Genomic DNA, 22,756 nt, shown 5'->3' on the forward strand with positions numbered 1-22,756 from the left:
AAATATCACACCTTAAAAAAAGCGACATCCCATATGTGGGCGATTCTGTCTACTGAGTATAACTGACAGGAACCACCTCCTCGTTTGTTTCGATGTTCTAAGATTTTCTTTCCCACCTTTCTCCAGCTCCACGGGGAAGAGCTCCAGTTTCTCCACCCTCTTCTCCAGCTCGTACTCTGCGGAGGACGCCACAGGATCCACCTCTTCATTACGACGGTCATAGTCTTCATTGGAGTAGGTGTTGAACACCTGGAGAGGGAATGCAAGGAGTTAAAGGACGTGGGCATACTGAATCAAATATAGCAGTTGGTTCACAATAGAGAGATGGAAATAGTGTCACCACCTCAGTGGTGTGACACTGGATGTTTCATACAGTTTAATGAAGGACATATTGTACCTACACATGTGGCAAGGCACTCTGATGACAACAGTGACTTTCCAAGTTTATGAATGGCTGGAAGTAAATAAGAGGTTTTATGACCCCAACTGATGCTTTAGCTACAAAACAAAGTTGACAACACCGTGGTAAGTGAAGGCCCTTATAACCAAGCCACGACTCGACCACAATTCAGCCCATTAATCAACAGAAAACTGTAGAAACATGATGTGGTGATGGGGGATAGGGAGCCCTTCGTCCTCTAAGCTGTGCTATTCTCGTTGGAGCCTCTGCTCCACAGCAAGAGTCAACCGTCACTTTACATCTCATCCCGGGCCAAGTGCTCCCACTGCTCTCTGCACCAAAGAGAAGGGGGAGGACGTGAGAGAGCTGTGCACAAGCAGACTTGAACATGCATGCTGTTGTCACGTCTGTAGTGTGGCATTCTGCAGAACGCTGGCTGTTGGTGCCGCATAAAAGGGTGCGAGGGTATGCATGAGCTTCGTCCTGGCTGTCTGTTTCCCAGTCACACATACACCTGCTCACCTACACTGATGGCAGCTGCTATTATTAAAATTTGAGAAGCAAGTGTCATTCGCCACATGGTGCTGTCCCCTACAAGCAAGGATGTCGGGTGGCTTGAAGACTTCAGTCATCAAAGTTATTCACAATGCTCAATGTGCACAAGTTATTTTACTATATCCACCCTGCTTTTGGTCACCAGCAGATAACCTTCAGGCCTGAAACATGAAGCCGATATAGAAGTGCTAAAACCTGCAGTTCCTCTACTGGCCACTTGAAGATGGCTCCTGAAAGTCAATGAGTTTCTGAATGTGCTTTTGGTTAAAAGCCTGAAATTAGGTCTGTGGTTTACACTAGCCTAAGAGAATTTCAGGTTTTGTTCTGCGGCACAAAATTATTCAGTAAATACCCCACTTGTGAACTTTGAGGCTTTTTCTTGTCTTAAAAAAGGCGGTTGTTAACAAGTGGCTAAATGAGACTACAGAACATCATCAGGCTAAGCTGGGCTGAACACCGCTTTAAGATTGTTGTGGTTGTTGTTATGAAACAGTACTGAAGTTTGTATATAGCTTTACGTTAGCTTCTTACTTCTTGCATTTATGCTTCAAAAATCCAAAAAGTGGTGCTTATTTATGAAGTGCAAGTATTTTAAACGTTTGTTTGCCACAGATCTTATTTTCTGCAGAAAATCTGCAGAAATAAAAACGTCTACAGTCTTTTTTGGCCAGCTTCGATTTCTATAGCTAATTCCTCAGTTTATGACAATTGTACAGGGGATGAATCTTTTTGTAACATAATGCCAAATTCAAAACAGTGAAGTCCTTAATCTTAGCACCGAGCAAGTCCCTGCCTGTCACAGGGCCCTGACCTCTTTGAATTGCGTGAAAGAGGAAATGTCCCAGTAGAGATCAATAAGGCATCATGTCACATCACATGTATTGATTATAGCCTAAAACTAGAATTTTGCTTGTCAATAATCAATGCTGGCTTCAGTTGTCAACATTTAACATTTGTGGAACCAGGAAAGTTAAGGATAATGAGGGCGATCAAAAAAATGAATGACTGTTACCACTCAAAATATTTGTCTTTTTAGATTACACATTTTTCTTGTTGTAGGCAATGTGGCATGGGTTTGACGATTATCTTACCAAATGATTGAGACAGAACTACATTAAATAAATACAGGGCACTCTGCTTAAGAGACACTGCACTGGTTGTACACACAGCTTGGGCACACTGATGTAGCGTGATGCTGCCAGGGTTGGCTTGTATTCTTTCCTCTGTGTGAGCCTGCGTGAGCTTTATCCATGACCTCCCTGTCATCAATCATTCAGTGTGATCAACAGCCCTGCATTATTAATGCTTGCATACACACACACACACACACACACACACACACACACACACACACGCAATCATGCACACACATCCACACACACCCACATACACATATATATAATGTAGTGCACAGCATTAGCAAATACATTAAAAAAAATACTCCTGTCTTGGCCATCTTCTTTGTCTATCTTTTCATTGACATTATGCATTCTCTAGCCCCTTATCCTAACGCCCCCCCTTAACCCTTTAAAACCTGGATCAACATCGGTTTTCTTGTGCTGCCTTCAAATGCCTTTCACAAGCATTTAAATATTTAAAACCTGAGGAAACTGGATTGATTTCTTTCGAAGAATGGTAAAAAGGCAATAAGTAAATAAAAAAATCCTGCAAATCGCAAGAAATTAGCAAAAGGTGACAAGAAAATATCATGAAAAATTTGCTAGAAAGAGAGAGAGAGGAAGGTAGAAAAGGGAGTTATAAAAAATGATCAATTATCTTTATATTTAAAATTATGTTAAAGATTTATGTCCTTTTTGCTATGTTTCAGTTCATTTCCTTGTTTTCTTATTTATTACTTTTCTTTATTTATTTTTTTGTTGCTTAAAGTAATTGTTTTGTCACTTTTTTAAAAAATTCTTGCTAATTTTAAGTTCTTACTTGTCTTCAAGTCATTTATTGCCTTCTTTCCATGTTTTTGAAAAAAAAGACCAAAAACAACCCAAACTTAAATTAATTAAAAATAAATTCTAAAACAACATATTCATCAAAAATAGCTGCTGAGCCAATTTGCTTAGGTTTAAAAGAGTTAGCCATCACTAATGCCCAACCACAACCTTTACCCAAACCTAATTTAGACGTAACTCTAACCTGAACATAAACCTTGCTAACCTAAATCCAAGTCCTAACCTTCAGACAGGCCTTTGAACAGGTGAGGAACAGCCAAAATGTCCTTACTTTCTTAAAAATGTCCTCACTCCGTAGCTCAAAAATGAGATGTCGTCCTTGCTATGTAGCACGTACAAGTACACACACACACACACACACACACACACACACACACACACACACACACACACAAACACACACACACAAACACACAAACACACACACACACACATCTACATAATAAATACCAATGCACAGACACACTCTGCTGACGAATGCTAACAGCAGCACTCGCACTGTCCGGGACGTCCTGGATGGGATGCTACTATTGGCAGTAAGTACACTCTCTAATGGCCTCTCTCAGTCACTGTGCACTATCTACAAACACATTAGCATGTGGCCAGTCACTTGAGAGAGGGAGAGAGGTCATATGAGGGAGATGAGGACAGATGAGGGTGGATCCATGAGAGAAGGCAAGCAAAGAAGAGTCAGAGTAGAAATAGCGATGGAGATAGATAAGAAAAGGGCAGGAGAAGGAATTCAAAAAAAAAGAAAAAAAAAGAATTCTGAGACAGATGAACTGAGGAGACAAAGGATGGACAATAGAGCATCGGTGACTGAGAGAGGGGGTGACAAGATAAATAAAAGAGCATGCACAGGGGAAATAAGAATAGGTAGGCAGAAGGGGAGTGAAAGAGAAATAGAGAGACAGACTGCACCATCAAATGGAAAGCATTTACCCACAAGATAAACCTGACGGTTATCTGGCTCTAAACATAAACTATTGGTATATATCTCCAGAGAGGAGAGGCCATTTTCAGTCAGTTCGGCACATATTACGGCACCCAAAGACAGATCACAGCTCAAAAATTACCCTGGCTTAAAACGGATATTAAGAGGAAGAGGAGCTTGCTGAAATGTGAAGGTCAACCAGTACAGACTAAAAACTGATTCAACTGATGTCTTTTTAAAGGTTTCATTATAAGTCAAGCTACGTTTTTATATTTCTCTTCTCAGATAGGATGTAAAATATTCTTGTTCTCTGACAATAATTGGATTTTTTCTGCCAAAAACGCTTTTTGACCTGAGTAACAGAGATGCGATAAGGACAAAGAAGAGAGAGCGAGAGAGTATGTGAGATGGTACAGTAATGTGTGTTCAACCTTGGCATCATGGTAGGATCCTGCTGTGTGTTTTACTACAAGGAGCTGAAAAATGGCAAAAAAGTACAGGACCAGGCCTGCAGATCGTCGCCAACCACACATGTATATCGTCTATAGTCAAACAACACTGACATTTAAACTGCCAGTAAATTAATTCTGACCTTCATGGAAATTCTTTAGCCATGCCGGCTGCATGGTTCTCATTATGGCAGGGTTGGTCAGTCAGTCTGTGAGCTGGTCAGTTCACCACTTTAGTACAAGCTAAAGTATCTACCAGACAGATTGTTGGGAAATTTGACAACCCTAAGGGTGCCAAAAGAATGACCTCAAATAACTTTGACCTCTACAATGACCGTGCCGAGTGTTTGGTATTAGTCATTAAATATTAGCATGCAACTGCTCTAAAATAAGATGGTGATCATGGTAAACATTGAACCTGCAAAACATCAATATGTTAGTTTTGTCACTGTGAGTGTGTCAGCACGCTAAACTGAACATTAAGCTCACAACATTCTCTCTGATTGTTAGTCTTTTTACAGGAATACATCAACATACATCGAAATGACCATTTGTCCATCAGTTACTCACCCCATGTTACATCGATTTTGTGAGTAAAACTTTTTTGCATGCCTCTGCTGAACAAGGAATATAAAAACAAAAACGTTATCGATGTATTGAAGTCATAGTGGTCTGCGTTTAATGACAGTAAAACTAAATTTGTGTGACTTTGGTGTTTTGAAGGGTTATTTCAGATTCACACACAGTCACACAATGAAAACAGAACACTAATTGGTTGAGGTGGTGGTAGAACAACAGCTTCAGTGTTCAGTGAGGTAAATCTGGCTTTGAAGAGAACGTGGATAAAGTTTTAGTTTTCTTTAAAATCCCTGTCGAAAAAAGTGCTGACTGGGAAGTACTGACTTTTGTGACTTGAATTAAACTGCATGAGTTGTGTGAGAGTTTGTACTCTGATGTTTTGTCATAGTTGTGTTGTTGAACACTATCACCTATGACTTTCATTCATCAAGATTTTTCCACATTTTTAATTCTTTGTTCAACAGAGGCATGCGAGAAAAACAAAGTTTTATTCACAATTGATATACAAATGTTAAGTATTTCTTTAAGCCCAACTTGCTCTGAAAAAGTTATCATCGGCTTTTACAGAATGTACAGTTTGAGGGAAACACACACGGTGCAAAACTTGACAGAGCCAACAGACCCTACACTCTCTGTATTCAGGGACAGACTTGAGAGACAAAATAAATCTTGACAGCTCCACCAACCTTAATATGATGCGTATCAATATGTTTGACCCACATAATCCAATAAACGGATCCCTGGGAGCAGCAATGTCAGAGCACTTCAGCCTTATCTGCATTAATAACTGTGTGAAATCTATATCCTCATCATGTCAAGATGACAAACACCTACAAATTTCCACTTTCAAGTACAGTTTGTGTGTGCTGAGGCAGGTCATTATGCTCAACTGAAATCCAGTTTTTATTGAAGAGGCAGTGCACAAGGACAACCACTGAATATGGAAGTATAATGGGCCGTCTCCCCATGTGGTGCCCCCCTGAAATAGAACTGGAAAAGGCTTTTGAGGGATTAAACACAACACACAACCATTTACATGTAAATATATTCCTCTACACTGCCTGCACTTTCTCTCAAGCTTAATACGCTCCTTTAGGTGAAAAAAAGCTTGTGTCACCACCAAAAGTCAAGATTTTAGGATTCACATAAAAGTGCCTTATTTTTTTCAGATGGTTGGCCACATATATTTAAAATCATAAAAAAGGGTTTGAAATTGTTTTATGGACTCTGGAGTAATGGTTCATGCTGAGTACATCGTGCTACCTAATTTTAATGCTTAATCTAAAACTTCTGTACATCCTCTTAAGATGGGAGCCAGTCGATGCAATCGTCTTACACACACACACACACACACACACACACACACACACACACACACACACACACACACACACACACACACACACACACACACACACACACACACACACACACACACACACAGAGCACACAGGCAGGCACACCTCCTTCACTGAGATCTAACATACACACTGTAAAGTCTGATCAGGGATTCCTCTCCTGGGTCATCTCCAGTGATGGACAAAGTATTCAGATCCTTTACTCAAGTAAAAATACTCACAACAGACTGTGAAAATAAGCCCGGCATTAAAAATGTTACTGAAGTGGAAGTAATAAAGTACATTTGAATACATGTACTTTAAGTATCAAAGGTAAAAGAAGCAATGCCATTTAAAAAAAAAACCAAAACTTAAAATTATTCAAATAAATTCTAAAACGACATACTTATCAAAAATAGCTGCTAACTGATTAATGTGCTAATTTTTTCAGCTGTTCTTGTATTAACTGTTGAATAGTTTAATCTATAACAAAACATCATATTTTATAAACTTTTCTTATCCTTTTTATGCAAAAATCTTCATTCAACTGGTAACTAAAGCTTCCAGGTAAATGTGGTTAAGTAAAACGTACAATATTTCCCACTGAAATTTAGTGTAGTAAAAGTATAAAGTGGAATGACAACAACAGACTTAAGTAAAGCACAAGTACCTTAAATATGCACTTGAATGAAGATACATTCTAAAACTGGTCATTCCTCACTGTATGAACCAATATCTCTCTTCTTTCTCTGCTCATCCTCATCTTTCATCCATACAACACACCGATCGATGCCTCTGACACCGAACACACACACACATTTTTATGTTTTGTCAGTAATCACACCCCTTACATTGGAGATACTGATACTTCAGTGCAGACAGCAGTTCTGCTTGCTCATCCACACATTGCCAGTGTTGTTGTCTGACCTCCAGGCCTCGCGGGAGGATCGAGGGAGTTTGGTTTGACTCTTCTGAAATGCAGTTTTACTGTCATTTATGGATGCTGCTGCAGCTGCTCGGACTGCAGATGCCTGTGGACGCCTTCAGCCACTAAAGCTGAGCCATCTCCCTCAGTGCGAATGCCTCTCTTTCTAACTGTATTTCTATATGGGGGCTTGAGTATGTATGCTACAAATGCACATCAAGTATGTGAGTTCTAACACTTTGCAGGCTTTGAGTGCGTGTGTGCAGCCTTTGAAGTGTTATTGCAGGTATGTGTCTGTACAAGCATGCATGCATACATGCACATGTCAAACTGGTATCCTGAGTCAAGATTCATCTCACTGCCCGTGGTTATAGATGACAACTGCTCAGCCAAATAATGTCTGTCAGTCTGTCTGGACATCCTGAGGGACAGAGGAGTGTGGATTAACCAAGGGTCCAAGCCAAAGGGAGGAGAAGAAGCAGGAGAATCAGAACATGAGGTTGGGTGAGGCTGGATAAGACTCTGGGTAAAAAAACAAACAAACAAAAAACAATTAAAGACAAAAAAGAGAAAAGGGGAAGTAAGATGACGGATGCAGATAGTGGACTGGTACAAAAAAGAAAGACAAATGAGAGGACACAAGAAAAGATGCAGGAAGCTTTAAGATGATGAGAAAATGGAGGAGGAGTAAATAAAAAGGAAGAATCCAGTTTACAGAGGAGGCAATATCCACAGAGAGAGAAACAGAGTGACTCATATGATTCATGGGTTAGAGCAGCAGCAGACAGTGAGGCTATTGAAGAGTGAAACAGGCAATAAGAACAAAATAAAGAAAAGAAAATGAAAAAAAGAGAGAGAAAAACTGAGGAGCGGGTGATGCTTGGGGTAATTCGCTTCAGGGTTGTTTGAGTCCCTGCCTAAGATGTCACGGCATGGCGCCCATGCCCGGCCAACCGCCTCTGATGGTATTAAACCAGGGCCTTTGGTGCGTCGGTGCCAGTGCTGTCGCCTGCTCTGCGCCTTCCAGACAGTGGACGCTGCCGAGGGCAATAAGAGGCTGGAAAGCCCAGGAGAAATGTTCCTACTGCTGTGGCACGAGCCCAACAAACCCTGCAGCGGATTAACTACAGCCTGGCACACACACACACACACACACACACACATGCAGTCTGCTCTGCTGCGACAGCTCAGCACATTTGCATTCCATTACTTGTACCTGTGGCCACCACCCACTCACACAACACCGTGCCGGAGGGCTGACAGGTGCTGAAGAAAGTGTCTCGATGCTGAGGGGACGAGACAGTTGCTGATGATGGAAATTAATTCATGTCTTGCGAGAGCAGACCGAGACTGACAGATATAAAAAGGGCAAAGATGTGAAGGAGTGAGTATGAAAAGAGAGAAACAAACACTCAGTACCCCGTTCTACATATACACTTGTGAGAACATATAGATTTTACAGTCGATTCAAAGCGAACCCTTCTGTCATCTTGACACGCATCACCCCTCGTCTGAGGAAGTGACACTGACTTTTGAGCAAATCTTACAAGTCAGCATTTCTTTTTTTAGCCGAAGTAGCTTCTGCATACAGAATAGATGAACATAACTGTTCATACAGTGATGATATCAACATTTTTAAACAAGGTTCCCACACATTTTCAAGGACAAAACTTTTCCATGAATTTTCAAGGACCCAAATATTTTTTTTTCCCTTGCCCAACCTGCGTGTTTTTTTTTTCAAACGTCTAAAATTCAAACTGTTCAAATATAAATTAAGTGTCCCACATGATATGTTTAAAGACTGTCGGAAATTTGAAAATCAATTGATAATTTCTGTTTCTTTAGCAGTCATTTTTTGTGAATTTTTAAGAAAAAAACAAACAAAAAAATCAAATGAATAGAAATAAATAGTAAAATAAAGACAAAATAAAGCCATTTAAAGTTCCCTTAAAGCATGACTTGTGGGTAGACATGAAGGTAAAGTCATAAAAAAAAAATAAAGGAATTTTTGTGATGAACAAATAAAAAAAAAACAACCAAAATATTGTCACATGTCAATGCATAATAGAGCTACCTTATGCCATCAGCTAAACAAAATAAATTAACTGTTATGTTACATTACTGTAATTTAATTTATTACACATTTCCATGATTTTTCCAAAACTTTCAATGATTTTTACTAGCTTCATAGCTTTTCCAGGTTTTTCATGACTGTGGGAACCCTGTTTAAAAGTAATGAGGATTTAATTCCAGAGCTTTTTCAGCTGCTGTTTCTGCAGCCGACTTGTTTGTGTTCCAGTCCGCTGTTTATGGCCCAATACCACTGGGTGCCATGACTCCCACCAACAAACTACAGGACGCGACACACCGAGAGTGAGGGAGAGGGAGTGAGGGGCCGGCTTTAAACAGGGGGCAGAGAATAGTAAACAAGTGCGACTGAATGGCTGCAGACAATGCCCTGCTTTATTTTATGTCTTGGTCATATACAGTGAGTGGGAGGCCGGGATCACAAGAAACACAACAACAACATGTTGCTTGTTACAGTATTGATGCTCCAATGCCCACTTGCTATGCTATGCACTTCATTATGCTGCATCAATGACTCGGCAGAGTGTGGGACCACAGTTATTCAGATTTCTAAACGGCATAATGACCACTCTGTGTGATCTGGAATTATTCAGCATGTGGCACAGACCACAAGACAGAAATCAGTCCAGTATTTAAATAACTTTAAACTCAAACAGTTCACCTTAACCCTTTGGAACCAAAGCAAAGTGGTTTGACTTCTTTGTAAAACACAGGCAGAAAGCAATGAGCAACTTGAGGAGACAAAAATAATAAGAAAATTACCTGAAAGTAACCACAAAAAAGAAAAGTTAAAAAAAGGAACCCCCCCCAAACAAAAAAAAAAAGAAAAGAGAAAATGGTTTTTATTATATATGGAGTTTTCTAGACTTTTTTTTGCTTCAATTTTAAAATTTCCCTATTTTTTTAGATTAATTTTCAGGTAATTTTCTTGCCACCTTTTACTAACTTGTAATGTGCAGGACATTTCTTGCGAAATTTGCTCATTGCCTTTTTCTTCATGTTTTAGAAGAAATCAAATCGATTAGTTTATGCTTCGAGGGTTAAATAGCTTTTAAAAGGCACAAAAAAACTGATGTCATTCCAGATTTCAGGGGGTTAATTAATAGTGCTCCTAAGTCACTAAAAACAAGGACATGGTGACAGTGCAGCAGCCTGAACTGTCCTCAGTGCCGGCTTAGCACACACTGAGAACATTGTGTTACTCAGGCGCTTTGTTCTGTGCAGTTTTTTTTACTGCAATTTAAAAAATGGCAGCATGCTGATGATATCGTTAGCAAGGGACCAGATTGGGTAGGAGGGGGCTGGATGATGGTTCATGACACAGTCCACTGTGTGGCAAGTGACCAGCCTTAAAAACCGCAAGGCACGTCTCGCCTTTCCTGGATCATTAAAAATGCATCCCCCGGGGAGGATCGGGTGGCACCGAAACAAGCAAACAAAAACACCACTGCATTAATAATGGAGTGACTAAGCTACACGCACATATCCAACACCCGAGTTTGGAGTAGTTGTACCTGTCAGAGATAAGAGAGGAGGGAAAAATCATTGGAGTCATGATGATGTGCGTTCACAGCTGAGCTACTTCACAAAAAAACAGCATTTCACGACAGCTGAGTTTTAATTTATGACACCTAAGAATCCTGCTGGATTGTTTACTTTAGCTTTTAGCTCAAATATCTACATAATAACATATAAAGCCATCACACAAGTTTCTCCACCACTACATGATTTGTAAGAAGTCTAGCTGTTCGAGATTTTCGATTTAGCCTCCCCAAAAGGAGCTTAAACAAAATACCCGACTGTCATTCTGAATGAGCTCAGCTGCTGTTTTTTGCTGGTCTAACCAAAATGTCAGCTGTTATATCGCTGCTGTGGCAGAGTGTCGGAACTCTCTCCCAACAAAAACCCTGCTCTCTCCCATTATGCCCAGCCACAGATTGCATAATTAGGGAGCTGACAGCCAGCTTCACTCAGCTCGCAGAGGGAAAGCACCAGAAATCAGGGCAGAGGGGAGGTGATTGGGTGCTAAAGAATGGCGCAATAAAAAGATACATAGATACTAAAAGTTCTGTAATGCAAATAATGACAAATTAACATATAGCAGCAGTTAATCTGTGTTCACTTTAACTCTGGGTGCACACTTTGGCCCTTTTCCATGTCTTATTTTTAGCCCTTACCCTGTTTTTGAGTGCCAGAGGGAGTAGTGGCTGAAGTTTTCCCTATCAAATTGGACGACCCTTACTCTGATACTCTGATAGGTCATCAGTAGTTGCCAATGACATTTGTGTTAACAGACGGCAAAAATAAAAAAATATTATCAAATCTGCCACTTATCTAAAGAGACAGAAGAGCATGGACACTCACAATTTGCTCACAACTTACATGTCATGCCTTCAAAAGATCAAGCAAATTAATAAAAAAGAATACTGCTTCATTACCAGGCCACTAGGAGTGTCAGTAACAACCCGCGCTCCTACCCTGCCGTCTACCCAAGTGATATTAGCGGCAACTAATATTATTGTAGCAACTTAGGACTTAAATTTCAGTTGTCATATACCATCAAAGGGGGACTATCATACACAAATTAGCAATAACAATGTTTTTTGTATGCACGTTATAAAGAAAGGGACCATTATACACCACGTGGCTACGGTGATGTCACCCATAGCTTTATAGACTGCTTTTTTTTTAAACTTCAAGTTTCAAGTTCAGCATTTCGACTGCTGCAATCTTTTTCTTGGAGCCAGAAGTGACCATGTTTGGATGAGAGGTTGGAGCTGTGGAGGAGTGCAAGGTGGATCTGACTCACAAACTGCAGCGATGCCTCGCAAACAGCCTGTCACTTAAGTGGCCTTGCCCTAAAATATATGTATCTTAAAGCCTTAATAAAATGTAAACTAGCAAGCTTTATAAAAATTCACCCCACCCCACCCACAGTTGTCATGAATGTTGAAATTAGTGATAGAGACCAAACCATTTTTTGCAGGCTGTAAACATGTTCATTTCTGCTGTAAAGTTGGGCATTTTAACATGGGGGTCTGAGGAGATTTCCTCACCTCTGGACCCAGCCTCAAGTAGCCAATCAAAGAAGTGCAGATTTTGGCACTTTGCGTTTGTTAAATTTTTGAGCCAAAGAGGTTGCCACTTGATTGAAAACACATTAACCTTAAATAATACAATGGTTATTGTAATTTTTAAATCTTTACTACGGAAGAAAATACACTTGTGGGTCTCTTGTAGATTGTTCAACCATCTTGACAATGATTGGAGGGCCATGTAGCCCTTACACTTAACCCTACCCCAATAGGAGTCGGTAAAGCTTACACTTGAATACCTGAACACCCAAAACAGACATTGTCTGCAAAATGGATTTTAGCTGAAAAGGCATCCACTGCAACACTAGACTATACTGAAGGTGGCTTAGCTGGACTGATGCTGCTGCAGGCCTCAAATACTTTTTACAAATGACATTGCCAACATCCATGTCAGTATTGGTTCCAAAATTCGAGCAATGCTGTTGACACATATACCATCAGCCAGAGAGACAGACAGCCCTTAAGTAGAGTAATCCTTTCCATCAAAAACACGGTCAGAAAGTTCCTGGCTGGAAGCCATCTCATTCCAGCTTGTGAAGCACAAGACTGTATTAGGTGATGCTCCAGATAAGGATGATGTTAGACTCACACAGATGTTTACTGTTGATGCATGGATTTAGTACAGTCATGTTCAGCGGGGAGGACAGGCCGGTAGTTACATCCAGACAGAAAGCTCAGAGTCTCTGTTGTCATGTACTGTATTAATGGAAATCAAATGAGCTCCCAAATGTTCAAAAGAATTAACCGTCTAGCAGGTCTGTGGAACAGCACTGGGAGGGTGCTAGTTGGCATTTTCTCTGTTTTTAAGCATCAGCGACTTTGTCTTTATGTTCTTTCATGCTCCAGTAAAGTACAAGATGAGTCTCGGAATTGGTTTGATGTACTACAGCACAAGTTGCAAATCTGCATACAACAAATGTACACAAGCAAAGTGTGTGTAGGTTGTTTTTGCAACAAAGTGTTTGCAGTGGGATCTTATCTTCAAGCATGACGATATCAGTGTGAGGCAGGGGCAGGTTTAGAAACTTGAGCCAGACCCGAGGGCACAGTAAAGCAATATCAGCAAATGATACACTGTATATTATCTATAGTTACAGTGTTCATTCAGTTTAATAAATGAATGTCAAAAAAACAGCAATTATAATATGAATTAATATGAATAAATACTATTTGTAACTCCAAATAGTCTATAGCCAATGCACACCTAAAAGTATCTAGACATTACCTGGATGAGCTGTATGTGAAAACACAAATGTCTGAATCAGTTGAGCTGGACATCCAACTTTAGACTAGACTTTATCCTGCCAGTTCCCTGGTGCAAAGTCCGCGTAATATTTGAATGAGCCCATGCCTGAATGGAGCAGGTAATATCCAGAGAATTCATGTGAGCAAGTGGATGAAGTTTCTATCATGTGGCTCGCAAAAAACCTAAAGAAAATACATATAAGGGTGAATAAGAGGGGTAATTTACACAAAGATGGTAATGCAAATGTCCAAATGAAGAGACAAAAAGATTCTGCAACTTAAAACGGACCAATGCCGAAATTGTCAGACAAATTAAAAAAACAGCAAGAAAATCAGCCTGTTTATGGCCAAATTACAAACAGGCAACGTGACTGTTTTGTAATAACCTGTCATGTCCTCATGTCCTGTCTACTGCACACTCTACCCAAGCACCATGCCTTGCCTAAACCAAACAGTGTTTCCAATAAGTGAGAAGCAACTAACAGAAATAATCTCCTGATGTGTGCTGCACGTGTAAAAGGCACATTGTTCAGAGTTTATATGAGAAAATTATGGATGCACGATAATATCGGCAAGTCATCTGTATCAGCAGATATATATATATATATAAAATTTATTCTTAATTTTTTCTGTGGGGGAGAACATGTACAAAACATCAAACCTAAGGTGAAATATTCTTCTTAATTTATTCTGTGGGGGAGTCTGTGCCACCCCTGGTTTGAGGCAAATTAGTCATCTAAGTGATCTCATTCATCTAGCCGTGTGTTGACCCCTAATCCTTTTAAATTCAGAAAACAAAATCTCCAAAAACAAAATACTCTTGAAAGAGTATTTATAAGATACACAGGTTCATACAACTGTACAGAGAAAAGAAGCAACACACATCTATCATATCGATTAACGCTCTGAGCTCAAATCCATGCTAGTCAGCATTCCACTAACAGTGGAGCAGCAGAATCTAATGGACAAAACGCAAGTCTTTTTGATACAGTTACAGACAGCATGTGAAGTGGAGGGGCTGATTACAGAGCCACTTCAGTGGCTGGTGAACTGCTGCTCCACTCATCACATCTGCTTAATTCCATTATGATATCACCATGTCTCAACTGTTGAAAATGCTGTTGCACTTCAGGCACAAAAAGTACCACTAAAAGGTTGATATAAATGCCATTCACGTAGAGAGGGAGAGAGGAAAACAAGAGGAGACTGACACAGCAGAGTGCATGGAGAGGGAGAAGCCTTCTTCTGTCAAACTCCTGGGGTGCGGCTCAACAAAAGAGAGAAAGAAAACAGACTGCGTGCAAAGAAATCGGCAACAAGTGTAAGATGGCTAAAAGCTTTTGGGATTTGTTTGCGATCAAGGCTGATTTTTTTTTTTTTTCTACCGTGAGCGAACCACACAGGGGAACTGAACACTGGCTGAGATGTATGTCATACCTTCAGATCAAACATCGGATTCTCAATGTCATATGAGCTGCACAGAACAAACTTTGACAACAGGACATCAAGAGTGTGATAGCAGATTGAACCTACTTCGATACTACTCCATCAATTTATAAGCGTCAGGCTGTACAACCAAACTAGAGGTTCAAATGTCACCGATAAAACCGGTTGCTTGAATGAACATGAGATCTGATTCTCTTCTGTAGGTCAGTGCCTTCGGGAGAGCAGGCTGCCTTCGCCTCGGGGCAGCTCACAGCAGTCACTTCTCACTGGGTCAGTCAGGATGTTACAGCTGAGTGAAAGGATGCGGAAGTAATCAATGGAAAAAAAAAACTTGTATGTGTATTAACAAGAGTTTTTTCAGTCACGAGAGCGGCGAAGAAATGGGCTGTTTAAGTACTGTAGGCACGGCTATATGTTAAGCTACATGCTAACATCAGCACGACACCATGCTCACGATAACATTTCCAACATTGTTAAGTACAATGTTTGCCATGTTCACCATCATAGTTTAGCTGTTAGCATGCTAACATTTGCAAATACGCACAAAGTGTGGCTAATGCTGATGAGACAGACACACAATCATGAACAAACTGAACAACTGACGAATGGAAATTTTGCCCGGGTGATAGCATGATGGTGAAAGTCATGGTAATCTATACAATAGTTTTTGTGACATCTAACTAAAATGGAAGGAGTTGCTGTCTTTCTATTTGTACTTCAGTTTTCTCAATAACCATTCACCCAATCGACTTCCCGCTTGGTGGGTATATTGGTGAGAATCTAAGGTATTGCAGTGCAGAGTGCTCTTGAGATCTATGAGCTTATATTGTATATTTATAGTGCGCTATGTACACACTGTGGAGAGTATTGAGAGGGGATCACTATTAACTATTACACTGCTGCACAGCATGCCGGGAACAGCTCGCTCTCTTTTGCATGCTACAGTACATTCAAGAACAAATGAGAAAAGAGATACTAGAGATGTTACATTGTAGCAAACTCAAACATTTCAAGCATCAGTGATGTAACTTTAGGAATGAATACTTTTGTTCCAGGAAATAGCCTTGCTTTGACTTCATTGAAGCCATAAAATGTATGTGTGAGCTTATGCAACTCAGGGCAGGTGTATGTCCAGGACCTAAAGAAGGAACATTGTCGAGCATTTGGGTGTTTTGGATGAGCAGTTCTCGAGAAAGCCGCAAGCAGCAATATCGGAACTGAAGCAGTAGGCCTGTTTCGAACAAGAATCGCAGTTTCACTCAAAGCCACGAGAGGGAACCTCGTGGTGGCACCAGAGGAAAATCAATCAATTACCATAGCCATTAGGATTAAGTCTGAACCAAGTGTCATGAGAATCTAATAGTTGTCAAAACACCCAACCAAAGCCACTTCAGACTAGAGTTTTAAAATCCCAACGGGGATGCATCACACACAAAAGGACAAACTTCACAGATGTGCTCCTCTCAAATGTCAAACACACACACACAACAAGATTTGAAAATAATGGGGCATCACACTATACAGGACATTACTGCACGTCTGTCCGTCCTGGAAGAGGGATCCCTCCTCAGCAGCTCTTCCTGAGGATTCGTCCATTTTTTTCCTCCTTTACAGGGTTTTTTTTTTGTGAGTTTTTCCTTCGGCGATGTGAGGGTCTACAGACAGAGGGATGTCCTATGCTGTAAAGCCCTCTGAGGCAAACTGTGTTTTGTGATAATGGGCTTTATAAATAAAATTGAATTGAATTGAATTGATTACAATCAAGCCAGGGAAGCATGAATGCACGATCTTATGTCATCTCCTGGTAAAGCAAATGTAAACAAAGCGGAGACTGAAGAGTTGCAACTATAAGCTATATGTTAACAATGCTTTACAAAGACAAAAACAAAAGCTAAACGAATCTGACAAAGAAAATATGTTGTATTCTTAGTTTCTATTCTTCGGCGAGAACTGGAGGTGCGATTTTAACTGTCAAACTTAATATGCCAATGTAATAATGCCAATGTTAGCAACTGCTGCTTGACAACACCATCAGCTGGTGTAATCTTATGTGTCACCCAGATTTAAATCCTAAATATCAAAAATATTTGAAATTATCAGGTGGCCACAATGAGTCTGCGAACAGTTCTGAGGGTGAAATACTGGATCCATAAACCTCACATTACCATATAATTTGGGCCTAACGTCTTTACCAACCAAGGTCAAAGACCTGATCTCTCCTCTTGAGAGGGTTAAATCAGGGATACATTGCCCTAAAACTCTTTTTAGTCTGAGGCCAGCTTTAAAGAAACACTCCACTTAAAACCAAAAATGTCAACTCCATGGTGGTGATAGATGAAAAGCATTATCAGTCATTTTAGTTCATCCTCTGGGGACCATGACTGTAACAATCCATCCAATTGTTGCCAGACCAGCCGAAACTACTATCCACAGAGCTTTGCCCCTAGCATGTCTAAAAACTAGACTACTGCAGTCAGTACGAGCAAAGTCTAGGGCTGCAACTAACGATTTATTTTATTGAAAATTTATCTATTGATAATTTTCTCATGTAACTGATTAGTTCTTTGGTCTATAATCGTTGCAGCTCTGGTGAAGCCAACACAATAACAGGCTTCTTTGAGCATTTGGATCTGCTATTCTAAAACACAAGTCAGTGCATGTTTACAGAATGTTGCCGAAAGCTGGTTGTGTGTCATCTTCTTCCTGTGGCTGCCATGATGATTTCTAAAATTAATTAAGTTTTCAAAGCTGGGATGTTGAAATTATTTATCCGCTTTACGGGGCAGGACCATGAAATATTACATGAAGGGGAGGGAACGCAAAGTATTAGATTATAATACGGCAGTTTTTTTCAAGGCCTTTTTTGCAGTCTCCTCCCACAGGGGTCAAGCTGGACTCGTGCGGGGCTGAGGGCTGAAAAAATAGCTTTGTCTCTTTCACTATATGGACGAACAAAAGACAGAACCCTGTTTGTTCCTCGTGTGCTTAGAGGAGGGGGGTGTGTGATGGAGAAGTGGGAGGGGTCCATGTCTAATTATGCTTGTGCGTCTGTGTGAAGGGGGGGCAGTGCCTCTCTTGAATATTCCATATGATGAACGAGCGTCTGTCCTTTTCAGAGAAAACAGAAGCCTTGAATTGACAGACAACAACAGAGGAACATATTCCCCACCTGTTCGCCCTAAATGGGACAACAATCTTTGTAGCGCTCACTTTCACTATTTAATCAAAATAAAATATTAAGTATATTACGCAAAACATAGATTTATATGATATTTGATTTCATGTTTAAGCCAGAACATGTAAGAATTAACAATCTTGTGGAAGTGTGAGCTTTTGTGTTTTCATGCACGTGTGATGAGTCCTGAGAGGGCGGAAAGGAGAGAGATGCAAAAGGACACACACTGCAGAGACAGCGCAGGGTAATTAGTGAGCCAGCATCACGTTTTCTCCTCAGAATAACTGGGCTAATTGTTCTGGTTCATTACAGCATGTTAATAGGATTGATCCTCAACTTGTGGAATGTTTGTGTTAGCTCCCAATCTACATAAATCTCACTCTCTAAATTACTACTTTGGTGCCATTGAACTTTACATGTAAAAACACTTGCACACGTACCGTTTGCATGTAAACAGGCTGAGAATCTCAAAAAACAAAACTAGATTTCATTGACAAACTATAATAAGGATCAAAAGGAAAAGGGCGACTAAAACATGTTGTTTACTACTGCAAATGTTAAGCGTATTGATTCAAAATGCTTGAGGATAAAGACTGAAAAATATTTCTCATAATCTTCCAAATCCATCTTCCCAATCCACAAACACTGGCCGCATTGTGTCCAACTCAGCACTGAAAACAGTATCAAAATACTTCACGAAAGATGATGTAACAAATACTATGGTAAAGCAATTTCAATTCATTCTAAAAAAGAGGCTACCAGAAAAAGAAACTCTGCAAACTGAGCATTAGGGCTGCATCTTCACCAGGAACAATGACCTTATTTTCTAAAAGTAAAAGCTTTTTGTGGAGTAATTATGACCTTTCAAGCCGTTGTAAAAGCCCAGTGGGTTGGATAGTAGAAATGCGTGTTACAGAGGGTCCCTGCAGCCATGGAAATCCTGGGACAGTCAGAATTCCACAATCTCATTTTCCAGGTCTGGGAAATTAATAAAATCCAAAATCCAAACAGTCAGTTTTTCCCTTCATGGACGCAAGATAGTAAGAATTATGTTTGAATAGAGCTTGAAACTGATACCTTTAAATATGAAAAAATAAAGATATAACTGTGTGATTTAACCATTTAAAACCTGAGAAAACTGCTGTGTTTTTTCCAAAAATAAGGGAAGAAGGCAATGAGCACCTTAACAAGACATGGCTTAAAAAATTAGCAAGTAGTTAGTAAAATGGTTTTTTTTTAATTCCCTGAAAATAGGCAAAAAACAGAAAAAGAAAAAAAGGAAATTGGAAAATTGCCCTAAGAAAGTGCTAAAAGTGCTCCAGTATCTCTTTTCTCATTTGTTCTAAAAATCAAATAAATACATTTTTCTGTAGCATACAAGTATAAAATAATTATGACTATAGTTTTCTGGACGTTTATTCCTCTTTTTTGATAAAAATTTAATAATCTCCCTGCAGCTAATCCAAGTCAACTGCTTTTCGCCTTTTACAATTTTTTTAAAAAACCATTTCCAGGACATTTCTTGCCAAGTTGGCAATTGCACTTTTCCCGTGTGCTCAAAAAAAATCAAACCAATTTTCTCAGGTACCAGAGGTTTAAATGCTTGTTAAAGGTGTCAACTAAACTGATGTCGATCCAGGTACTAAAGGGGTTAATATGTAGGGTCATGAATTGCAAAGTTTCCATACCTATGCTATGCCCCACCTCTTTTAAAAATTAAACTGCATGTTTGGGTCCTTGAAAAGTCATGAAAAGGTTTTGAAATTTTGTCCATGAACCTGTGTGGGAGCCCTGGTTATAACCATGAATCTACAGAGATCACTGAGCATGACGGACACATAACGGTCCACCATATTCTGTACATACAGCACAGATTCGTTAGACTCTGCCACTGAAATGCACAAACAAACACAAACTATCCTCATCAAATTGCTCAATAAATGGCTTCTTCACTTAAAAGACAGAGATGGGACTGTTTGAAAAAAACAAACACAGTATCATGTGTGAAAACTGTGTGGGTGCAGAACCAGCATGACTAACACATGCACAGATGTTCTGCTCATGCAGACGTCAATTTCCCAGAGGGCGATGCTTTGACCCTCAAGCTCTGCATCACAAAATAGCAACACAATTTGATATTTCATCTATCACATCACGGACTGCATTAAAGGAACAAAATGTAAAAGTACTCTATAAAAGGTTTTTTTATGAGGTTAAAGATGTCAGATTGTTTTATCCTGATCATGTGAGCTCATAAAAATGTATGTGAAAACAACAAAGCTAACCACAATGAGTAGTTCAACAGTAACTATAAATATAAGCCCATAAAATGGAAGCTCTGAATACAATATTAGCCCTCTGTTGTTTTAACCTACTTTTGATAAGAGCTGCACAAGGGCTTTTATGTTGGATTGTGCTCAGTGTGTTTACACAATTAAGGCTTCCACAACAGTTTTGTTCAGTACCCAACTTACTGTAATTGGGGCAGTGCTGAAACGAATCTTCCTCTTTGGAGGGATGTCATCTTTGTTTTCCTGTGGCAGACCAGGAATCTCTGTCAGATCAGAACCCGGGTCGTAGACAATATCCTCATCGTCTCCGTAGAGGTCATCCTCAGGATCTGTGCAGCTTTCCCCCCAACCCTGGTAACAGGCGTCCCCGTCTGCATTAAAAATCACCCGCTCATTCCCAACGTATTCCTCATCAGGTTCTTCCACCTGGTCCTTTGGAGATTCAGAGGACTTGTCATCTCTTGAACCATCTCCATCCTCCTGGCTTTCCCCAGCTGGTGTAGTCGGGGTCGGTAATGGCTCAGGGGTTGCATCGTCAAAAGCTTTGTCAGTAATCACAGCATCATCCGTAGGTTCTGAAGCTTTGGACACACCTAGATCCTCAATATGTTTTTTTGTTTCTGAAGGTTTATCCTCTTCTTCACATGAACCATTGACCTGGCCTCCGTTGGTGGTGACCCCAGGGAGATGCCGTCTATCTCCACCAGTAGTCTCAGCCTTGTCTGTTTTATCTTGGGCTTCTTCCTCTTGTGGTACTGGTTTCGGCTCCGAAGTCTCTGTCCCAGGACTGGGACTGAGAAGGTCCTCAGAAGACGAGGATGTCGGAAACTTTCCCCCTATCCTGCTCCGATAGTTTCCACGCACTGGAGATTGTCTTGAATCATCCTCACTGACATCACCTCCATGACGTTGGAATCCATCTGGTGAGTAGAGGGCCCGTCTGCTGACTCCTTTGTAGGAGGCACCTTGGTTGTGGTGGTCAGCATTTTCGAAAACAGCACTAAGTTGACTGACAGTTGGCGAGGACGCCTCTGTTCTAGAGCAAAGTGAGTCCAAGGAGTCCGTACTGCCTCGATTAGACCTTGCACCTCGCCAGTCGTCTAGGTGCTCATGGGAACCCCGTTTATCACGTCCGTATGGAAAGACTGGTGACTGGGACTGGTCACGTGACTGTTGCTCAAACAGCTTCCTGGTTTCAGAGAACTTTGCTCCAGCGCCTCCGACCCTGTCAGATGAGGAGGAGTGCTGCAGTCTTATCACTGATCCATCGGCCTTGTTGATGAAGTTGGTGGGCTTGACCAGCTTTTGCGGCGAGGAATCATCACAACCCCTGGCCTTAGCCGTCACTTTTTCTGAGCCCATCTGCATGAACATGTCCTTAATGCGACTGACATGGCTGCCATACTGGCGGCCCCTTGGCTGTTTCACCCGTTCTAGGTCTTTGGGCTTGGATTCTCCATCTATCCGAGGCTGGTCAAAAGCCCTCTTAAGTGCCTGAAACTCAGCCCGGTAGGCATTGCGGTGGGGGGAGGCACTCCGGAGGCTGGTCCTCTCCCCCGAGGCCTCCGTCTTCAGCATGATGATGTCTTTGGATTCAGAGGAGATGTCAGCATCGCCGTAGCCTCTTTAGAATATGGGAGTGAGAAGTCTAGTTTGACCTACCGCAACGCTGCCTTGTCGGATCCACCTGATGTTACAGTTCCTTTAGGCCCATTCACACCTACAGAGATAAAAAGAGACGTTACAAAGATAGAAAAATGATGTAACATTGCATTATAATGTTATTTCAAGAGAGATTACTATTTAAATATAAACACAATGACACTTTTTCACCAAAGATGATGATTAAAAAGCTTAAAAAAGGGTCATTTTCAACCTCCACCCATAACACTATTCAGTAACATGGGAGCCAAACATGCTGGTGTATGATATAAAAGCTCTTAGTACAAGAATACTATTTATGAAAGCCTATTGGACTCTAAAGGCACCCTGATTATGTTGTCTTTTCAGCTCTGCTGGCACTGTTAACCTTCTTAAATCAATATCCGTGTATGAGCTTTTTATGTTTAAACTGCTGCTATGCTGCAGGAAATATTATTGTTTTCCTCTCCTCTTTTCTCTCTCCCACTCCCTCTGTTTTCTATTGCAAGCTGTGACCCTTGTACGCTGCCACATCCCACAGCTCTCTAAACCATCACTGAAATTATGCCGGTTCTTACATGCCAGCTCTTAAACAAAGCATTGCATGGTAGTTGCAACCTTTACTGTAACTG

At 40.6% G+C, this 22,756-nt stretch overlaps 1 protein-coding gene across 7 annotated transcripts in view; it reads right to left on the reverse strand.

The window, feature by feature from the left end:
- Positions 1-22,756, reverse strand: part of ppp1r9a (protein phosphatase 1, regulatory subunit 9A) — a 90,129-nt gene that overhangs the window by 47,150 nt on the left and 20,223 nt on the right. For 5 of the 7 annotated variants that reach the window (XM_042506340.1, XM_042506346.1, XM_042506344.1 and 2 more), the window contains 2 exons: positions 20,667-22,203; positions 117-249 (listed from right to left, as the gene is read on the reverse strand). In XM_042506340.1, the coding sequence (XP_042362274.1) occupies positions 117-249; positions 20,667-22,061 (1,528 nt within the window). In that variant the 5' untranslated portion in view covers positions 22,062-22,203. The remainder of the gene's footprint in view (positions 1-116; positions 250-20,666; positions 22,204-22,756) is intronic. The other 2 variants (XM_042506342.1, XM_042506343.1) reach the window with 1 other exon arrangement.

This window comes from Plectropomus leopardus, chromosome 18 (assembly GCF_008729295.1).
Source record: "Plectropomus leopardus isolate mb chromosome 18, YSFRI_Pleo_2.0, whole genome shotgun sequence".
In the NCBI taxonomy this organism is placed as follows: domain Eukaryota; kingdom Metazoa; phylum Chordata; class Actinopteri; order Perciformes; family Serranidae; genus Plectropomus; species Plectropomus leopardus.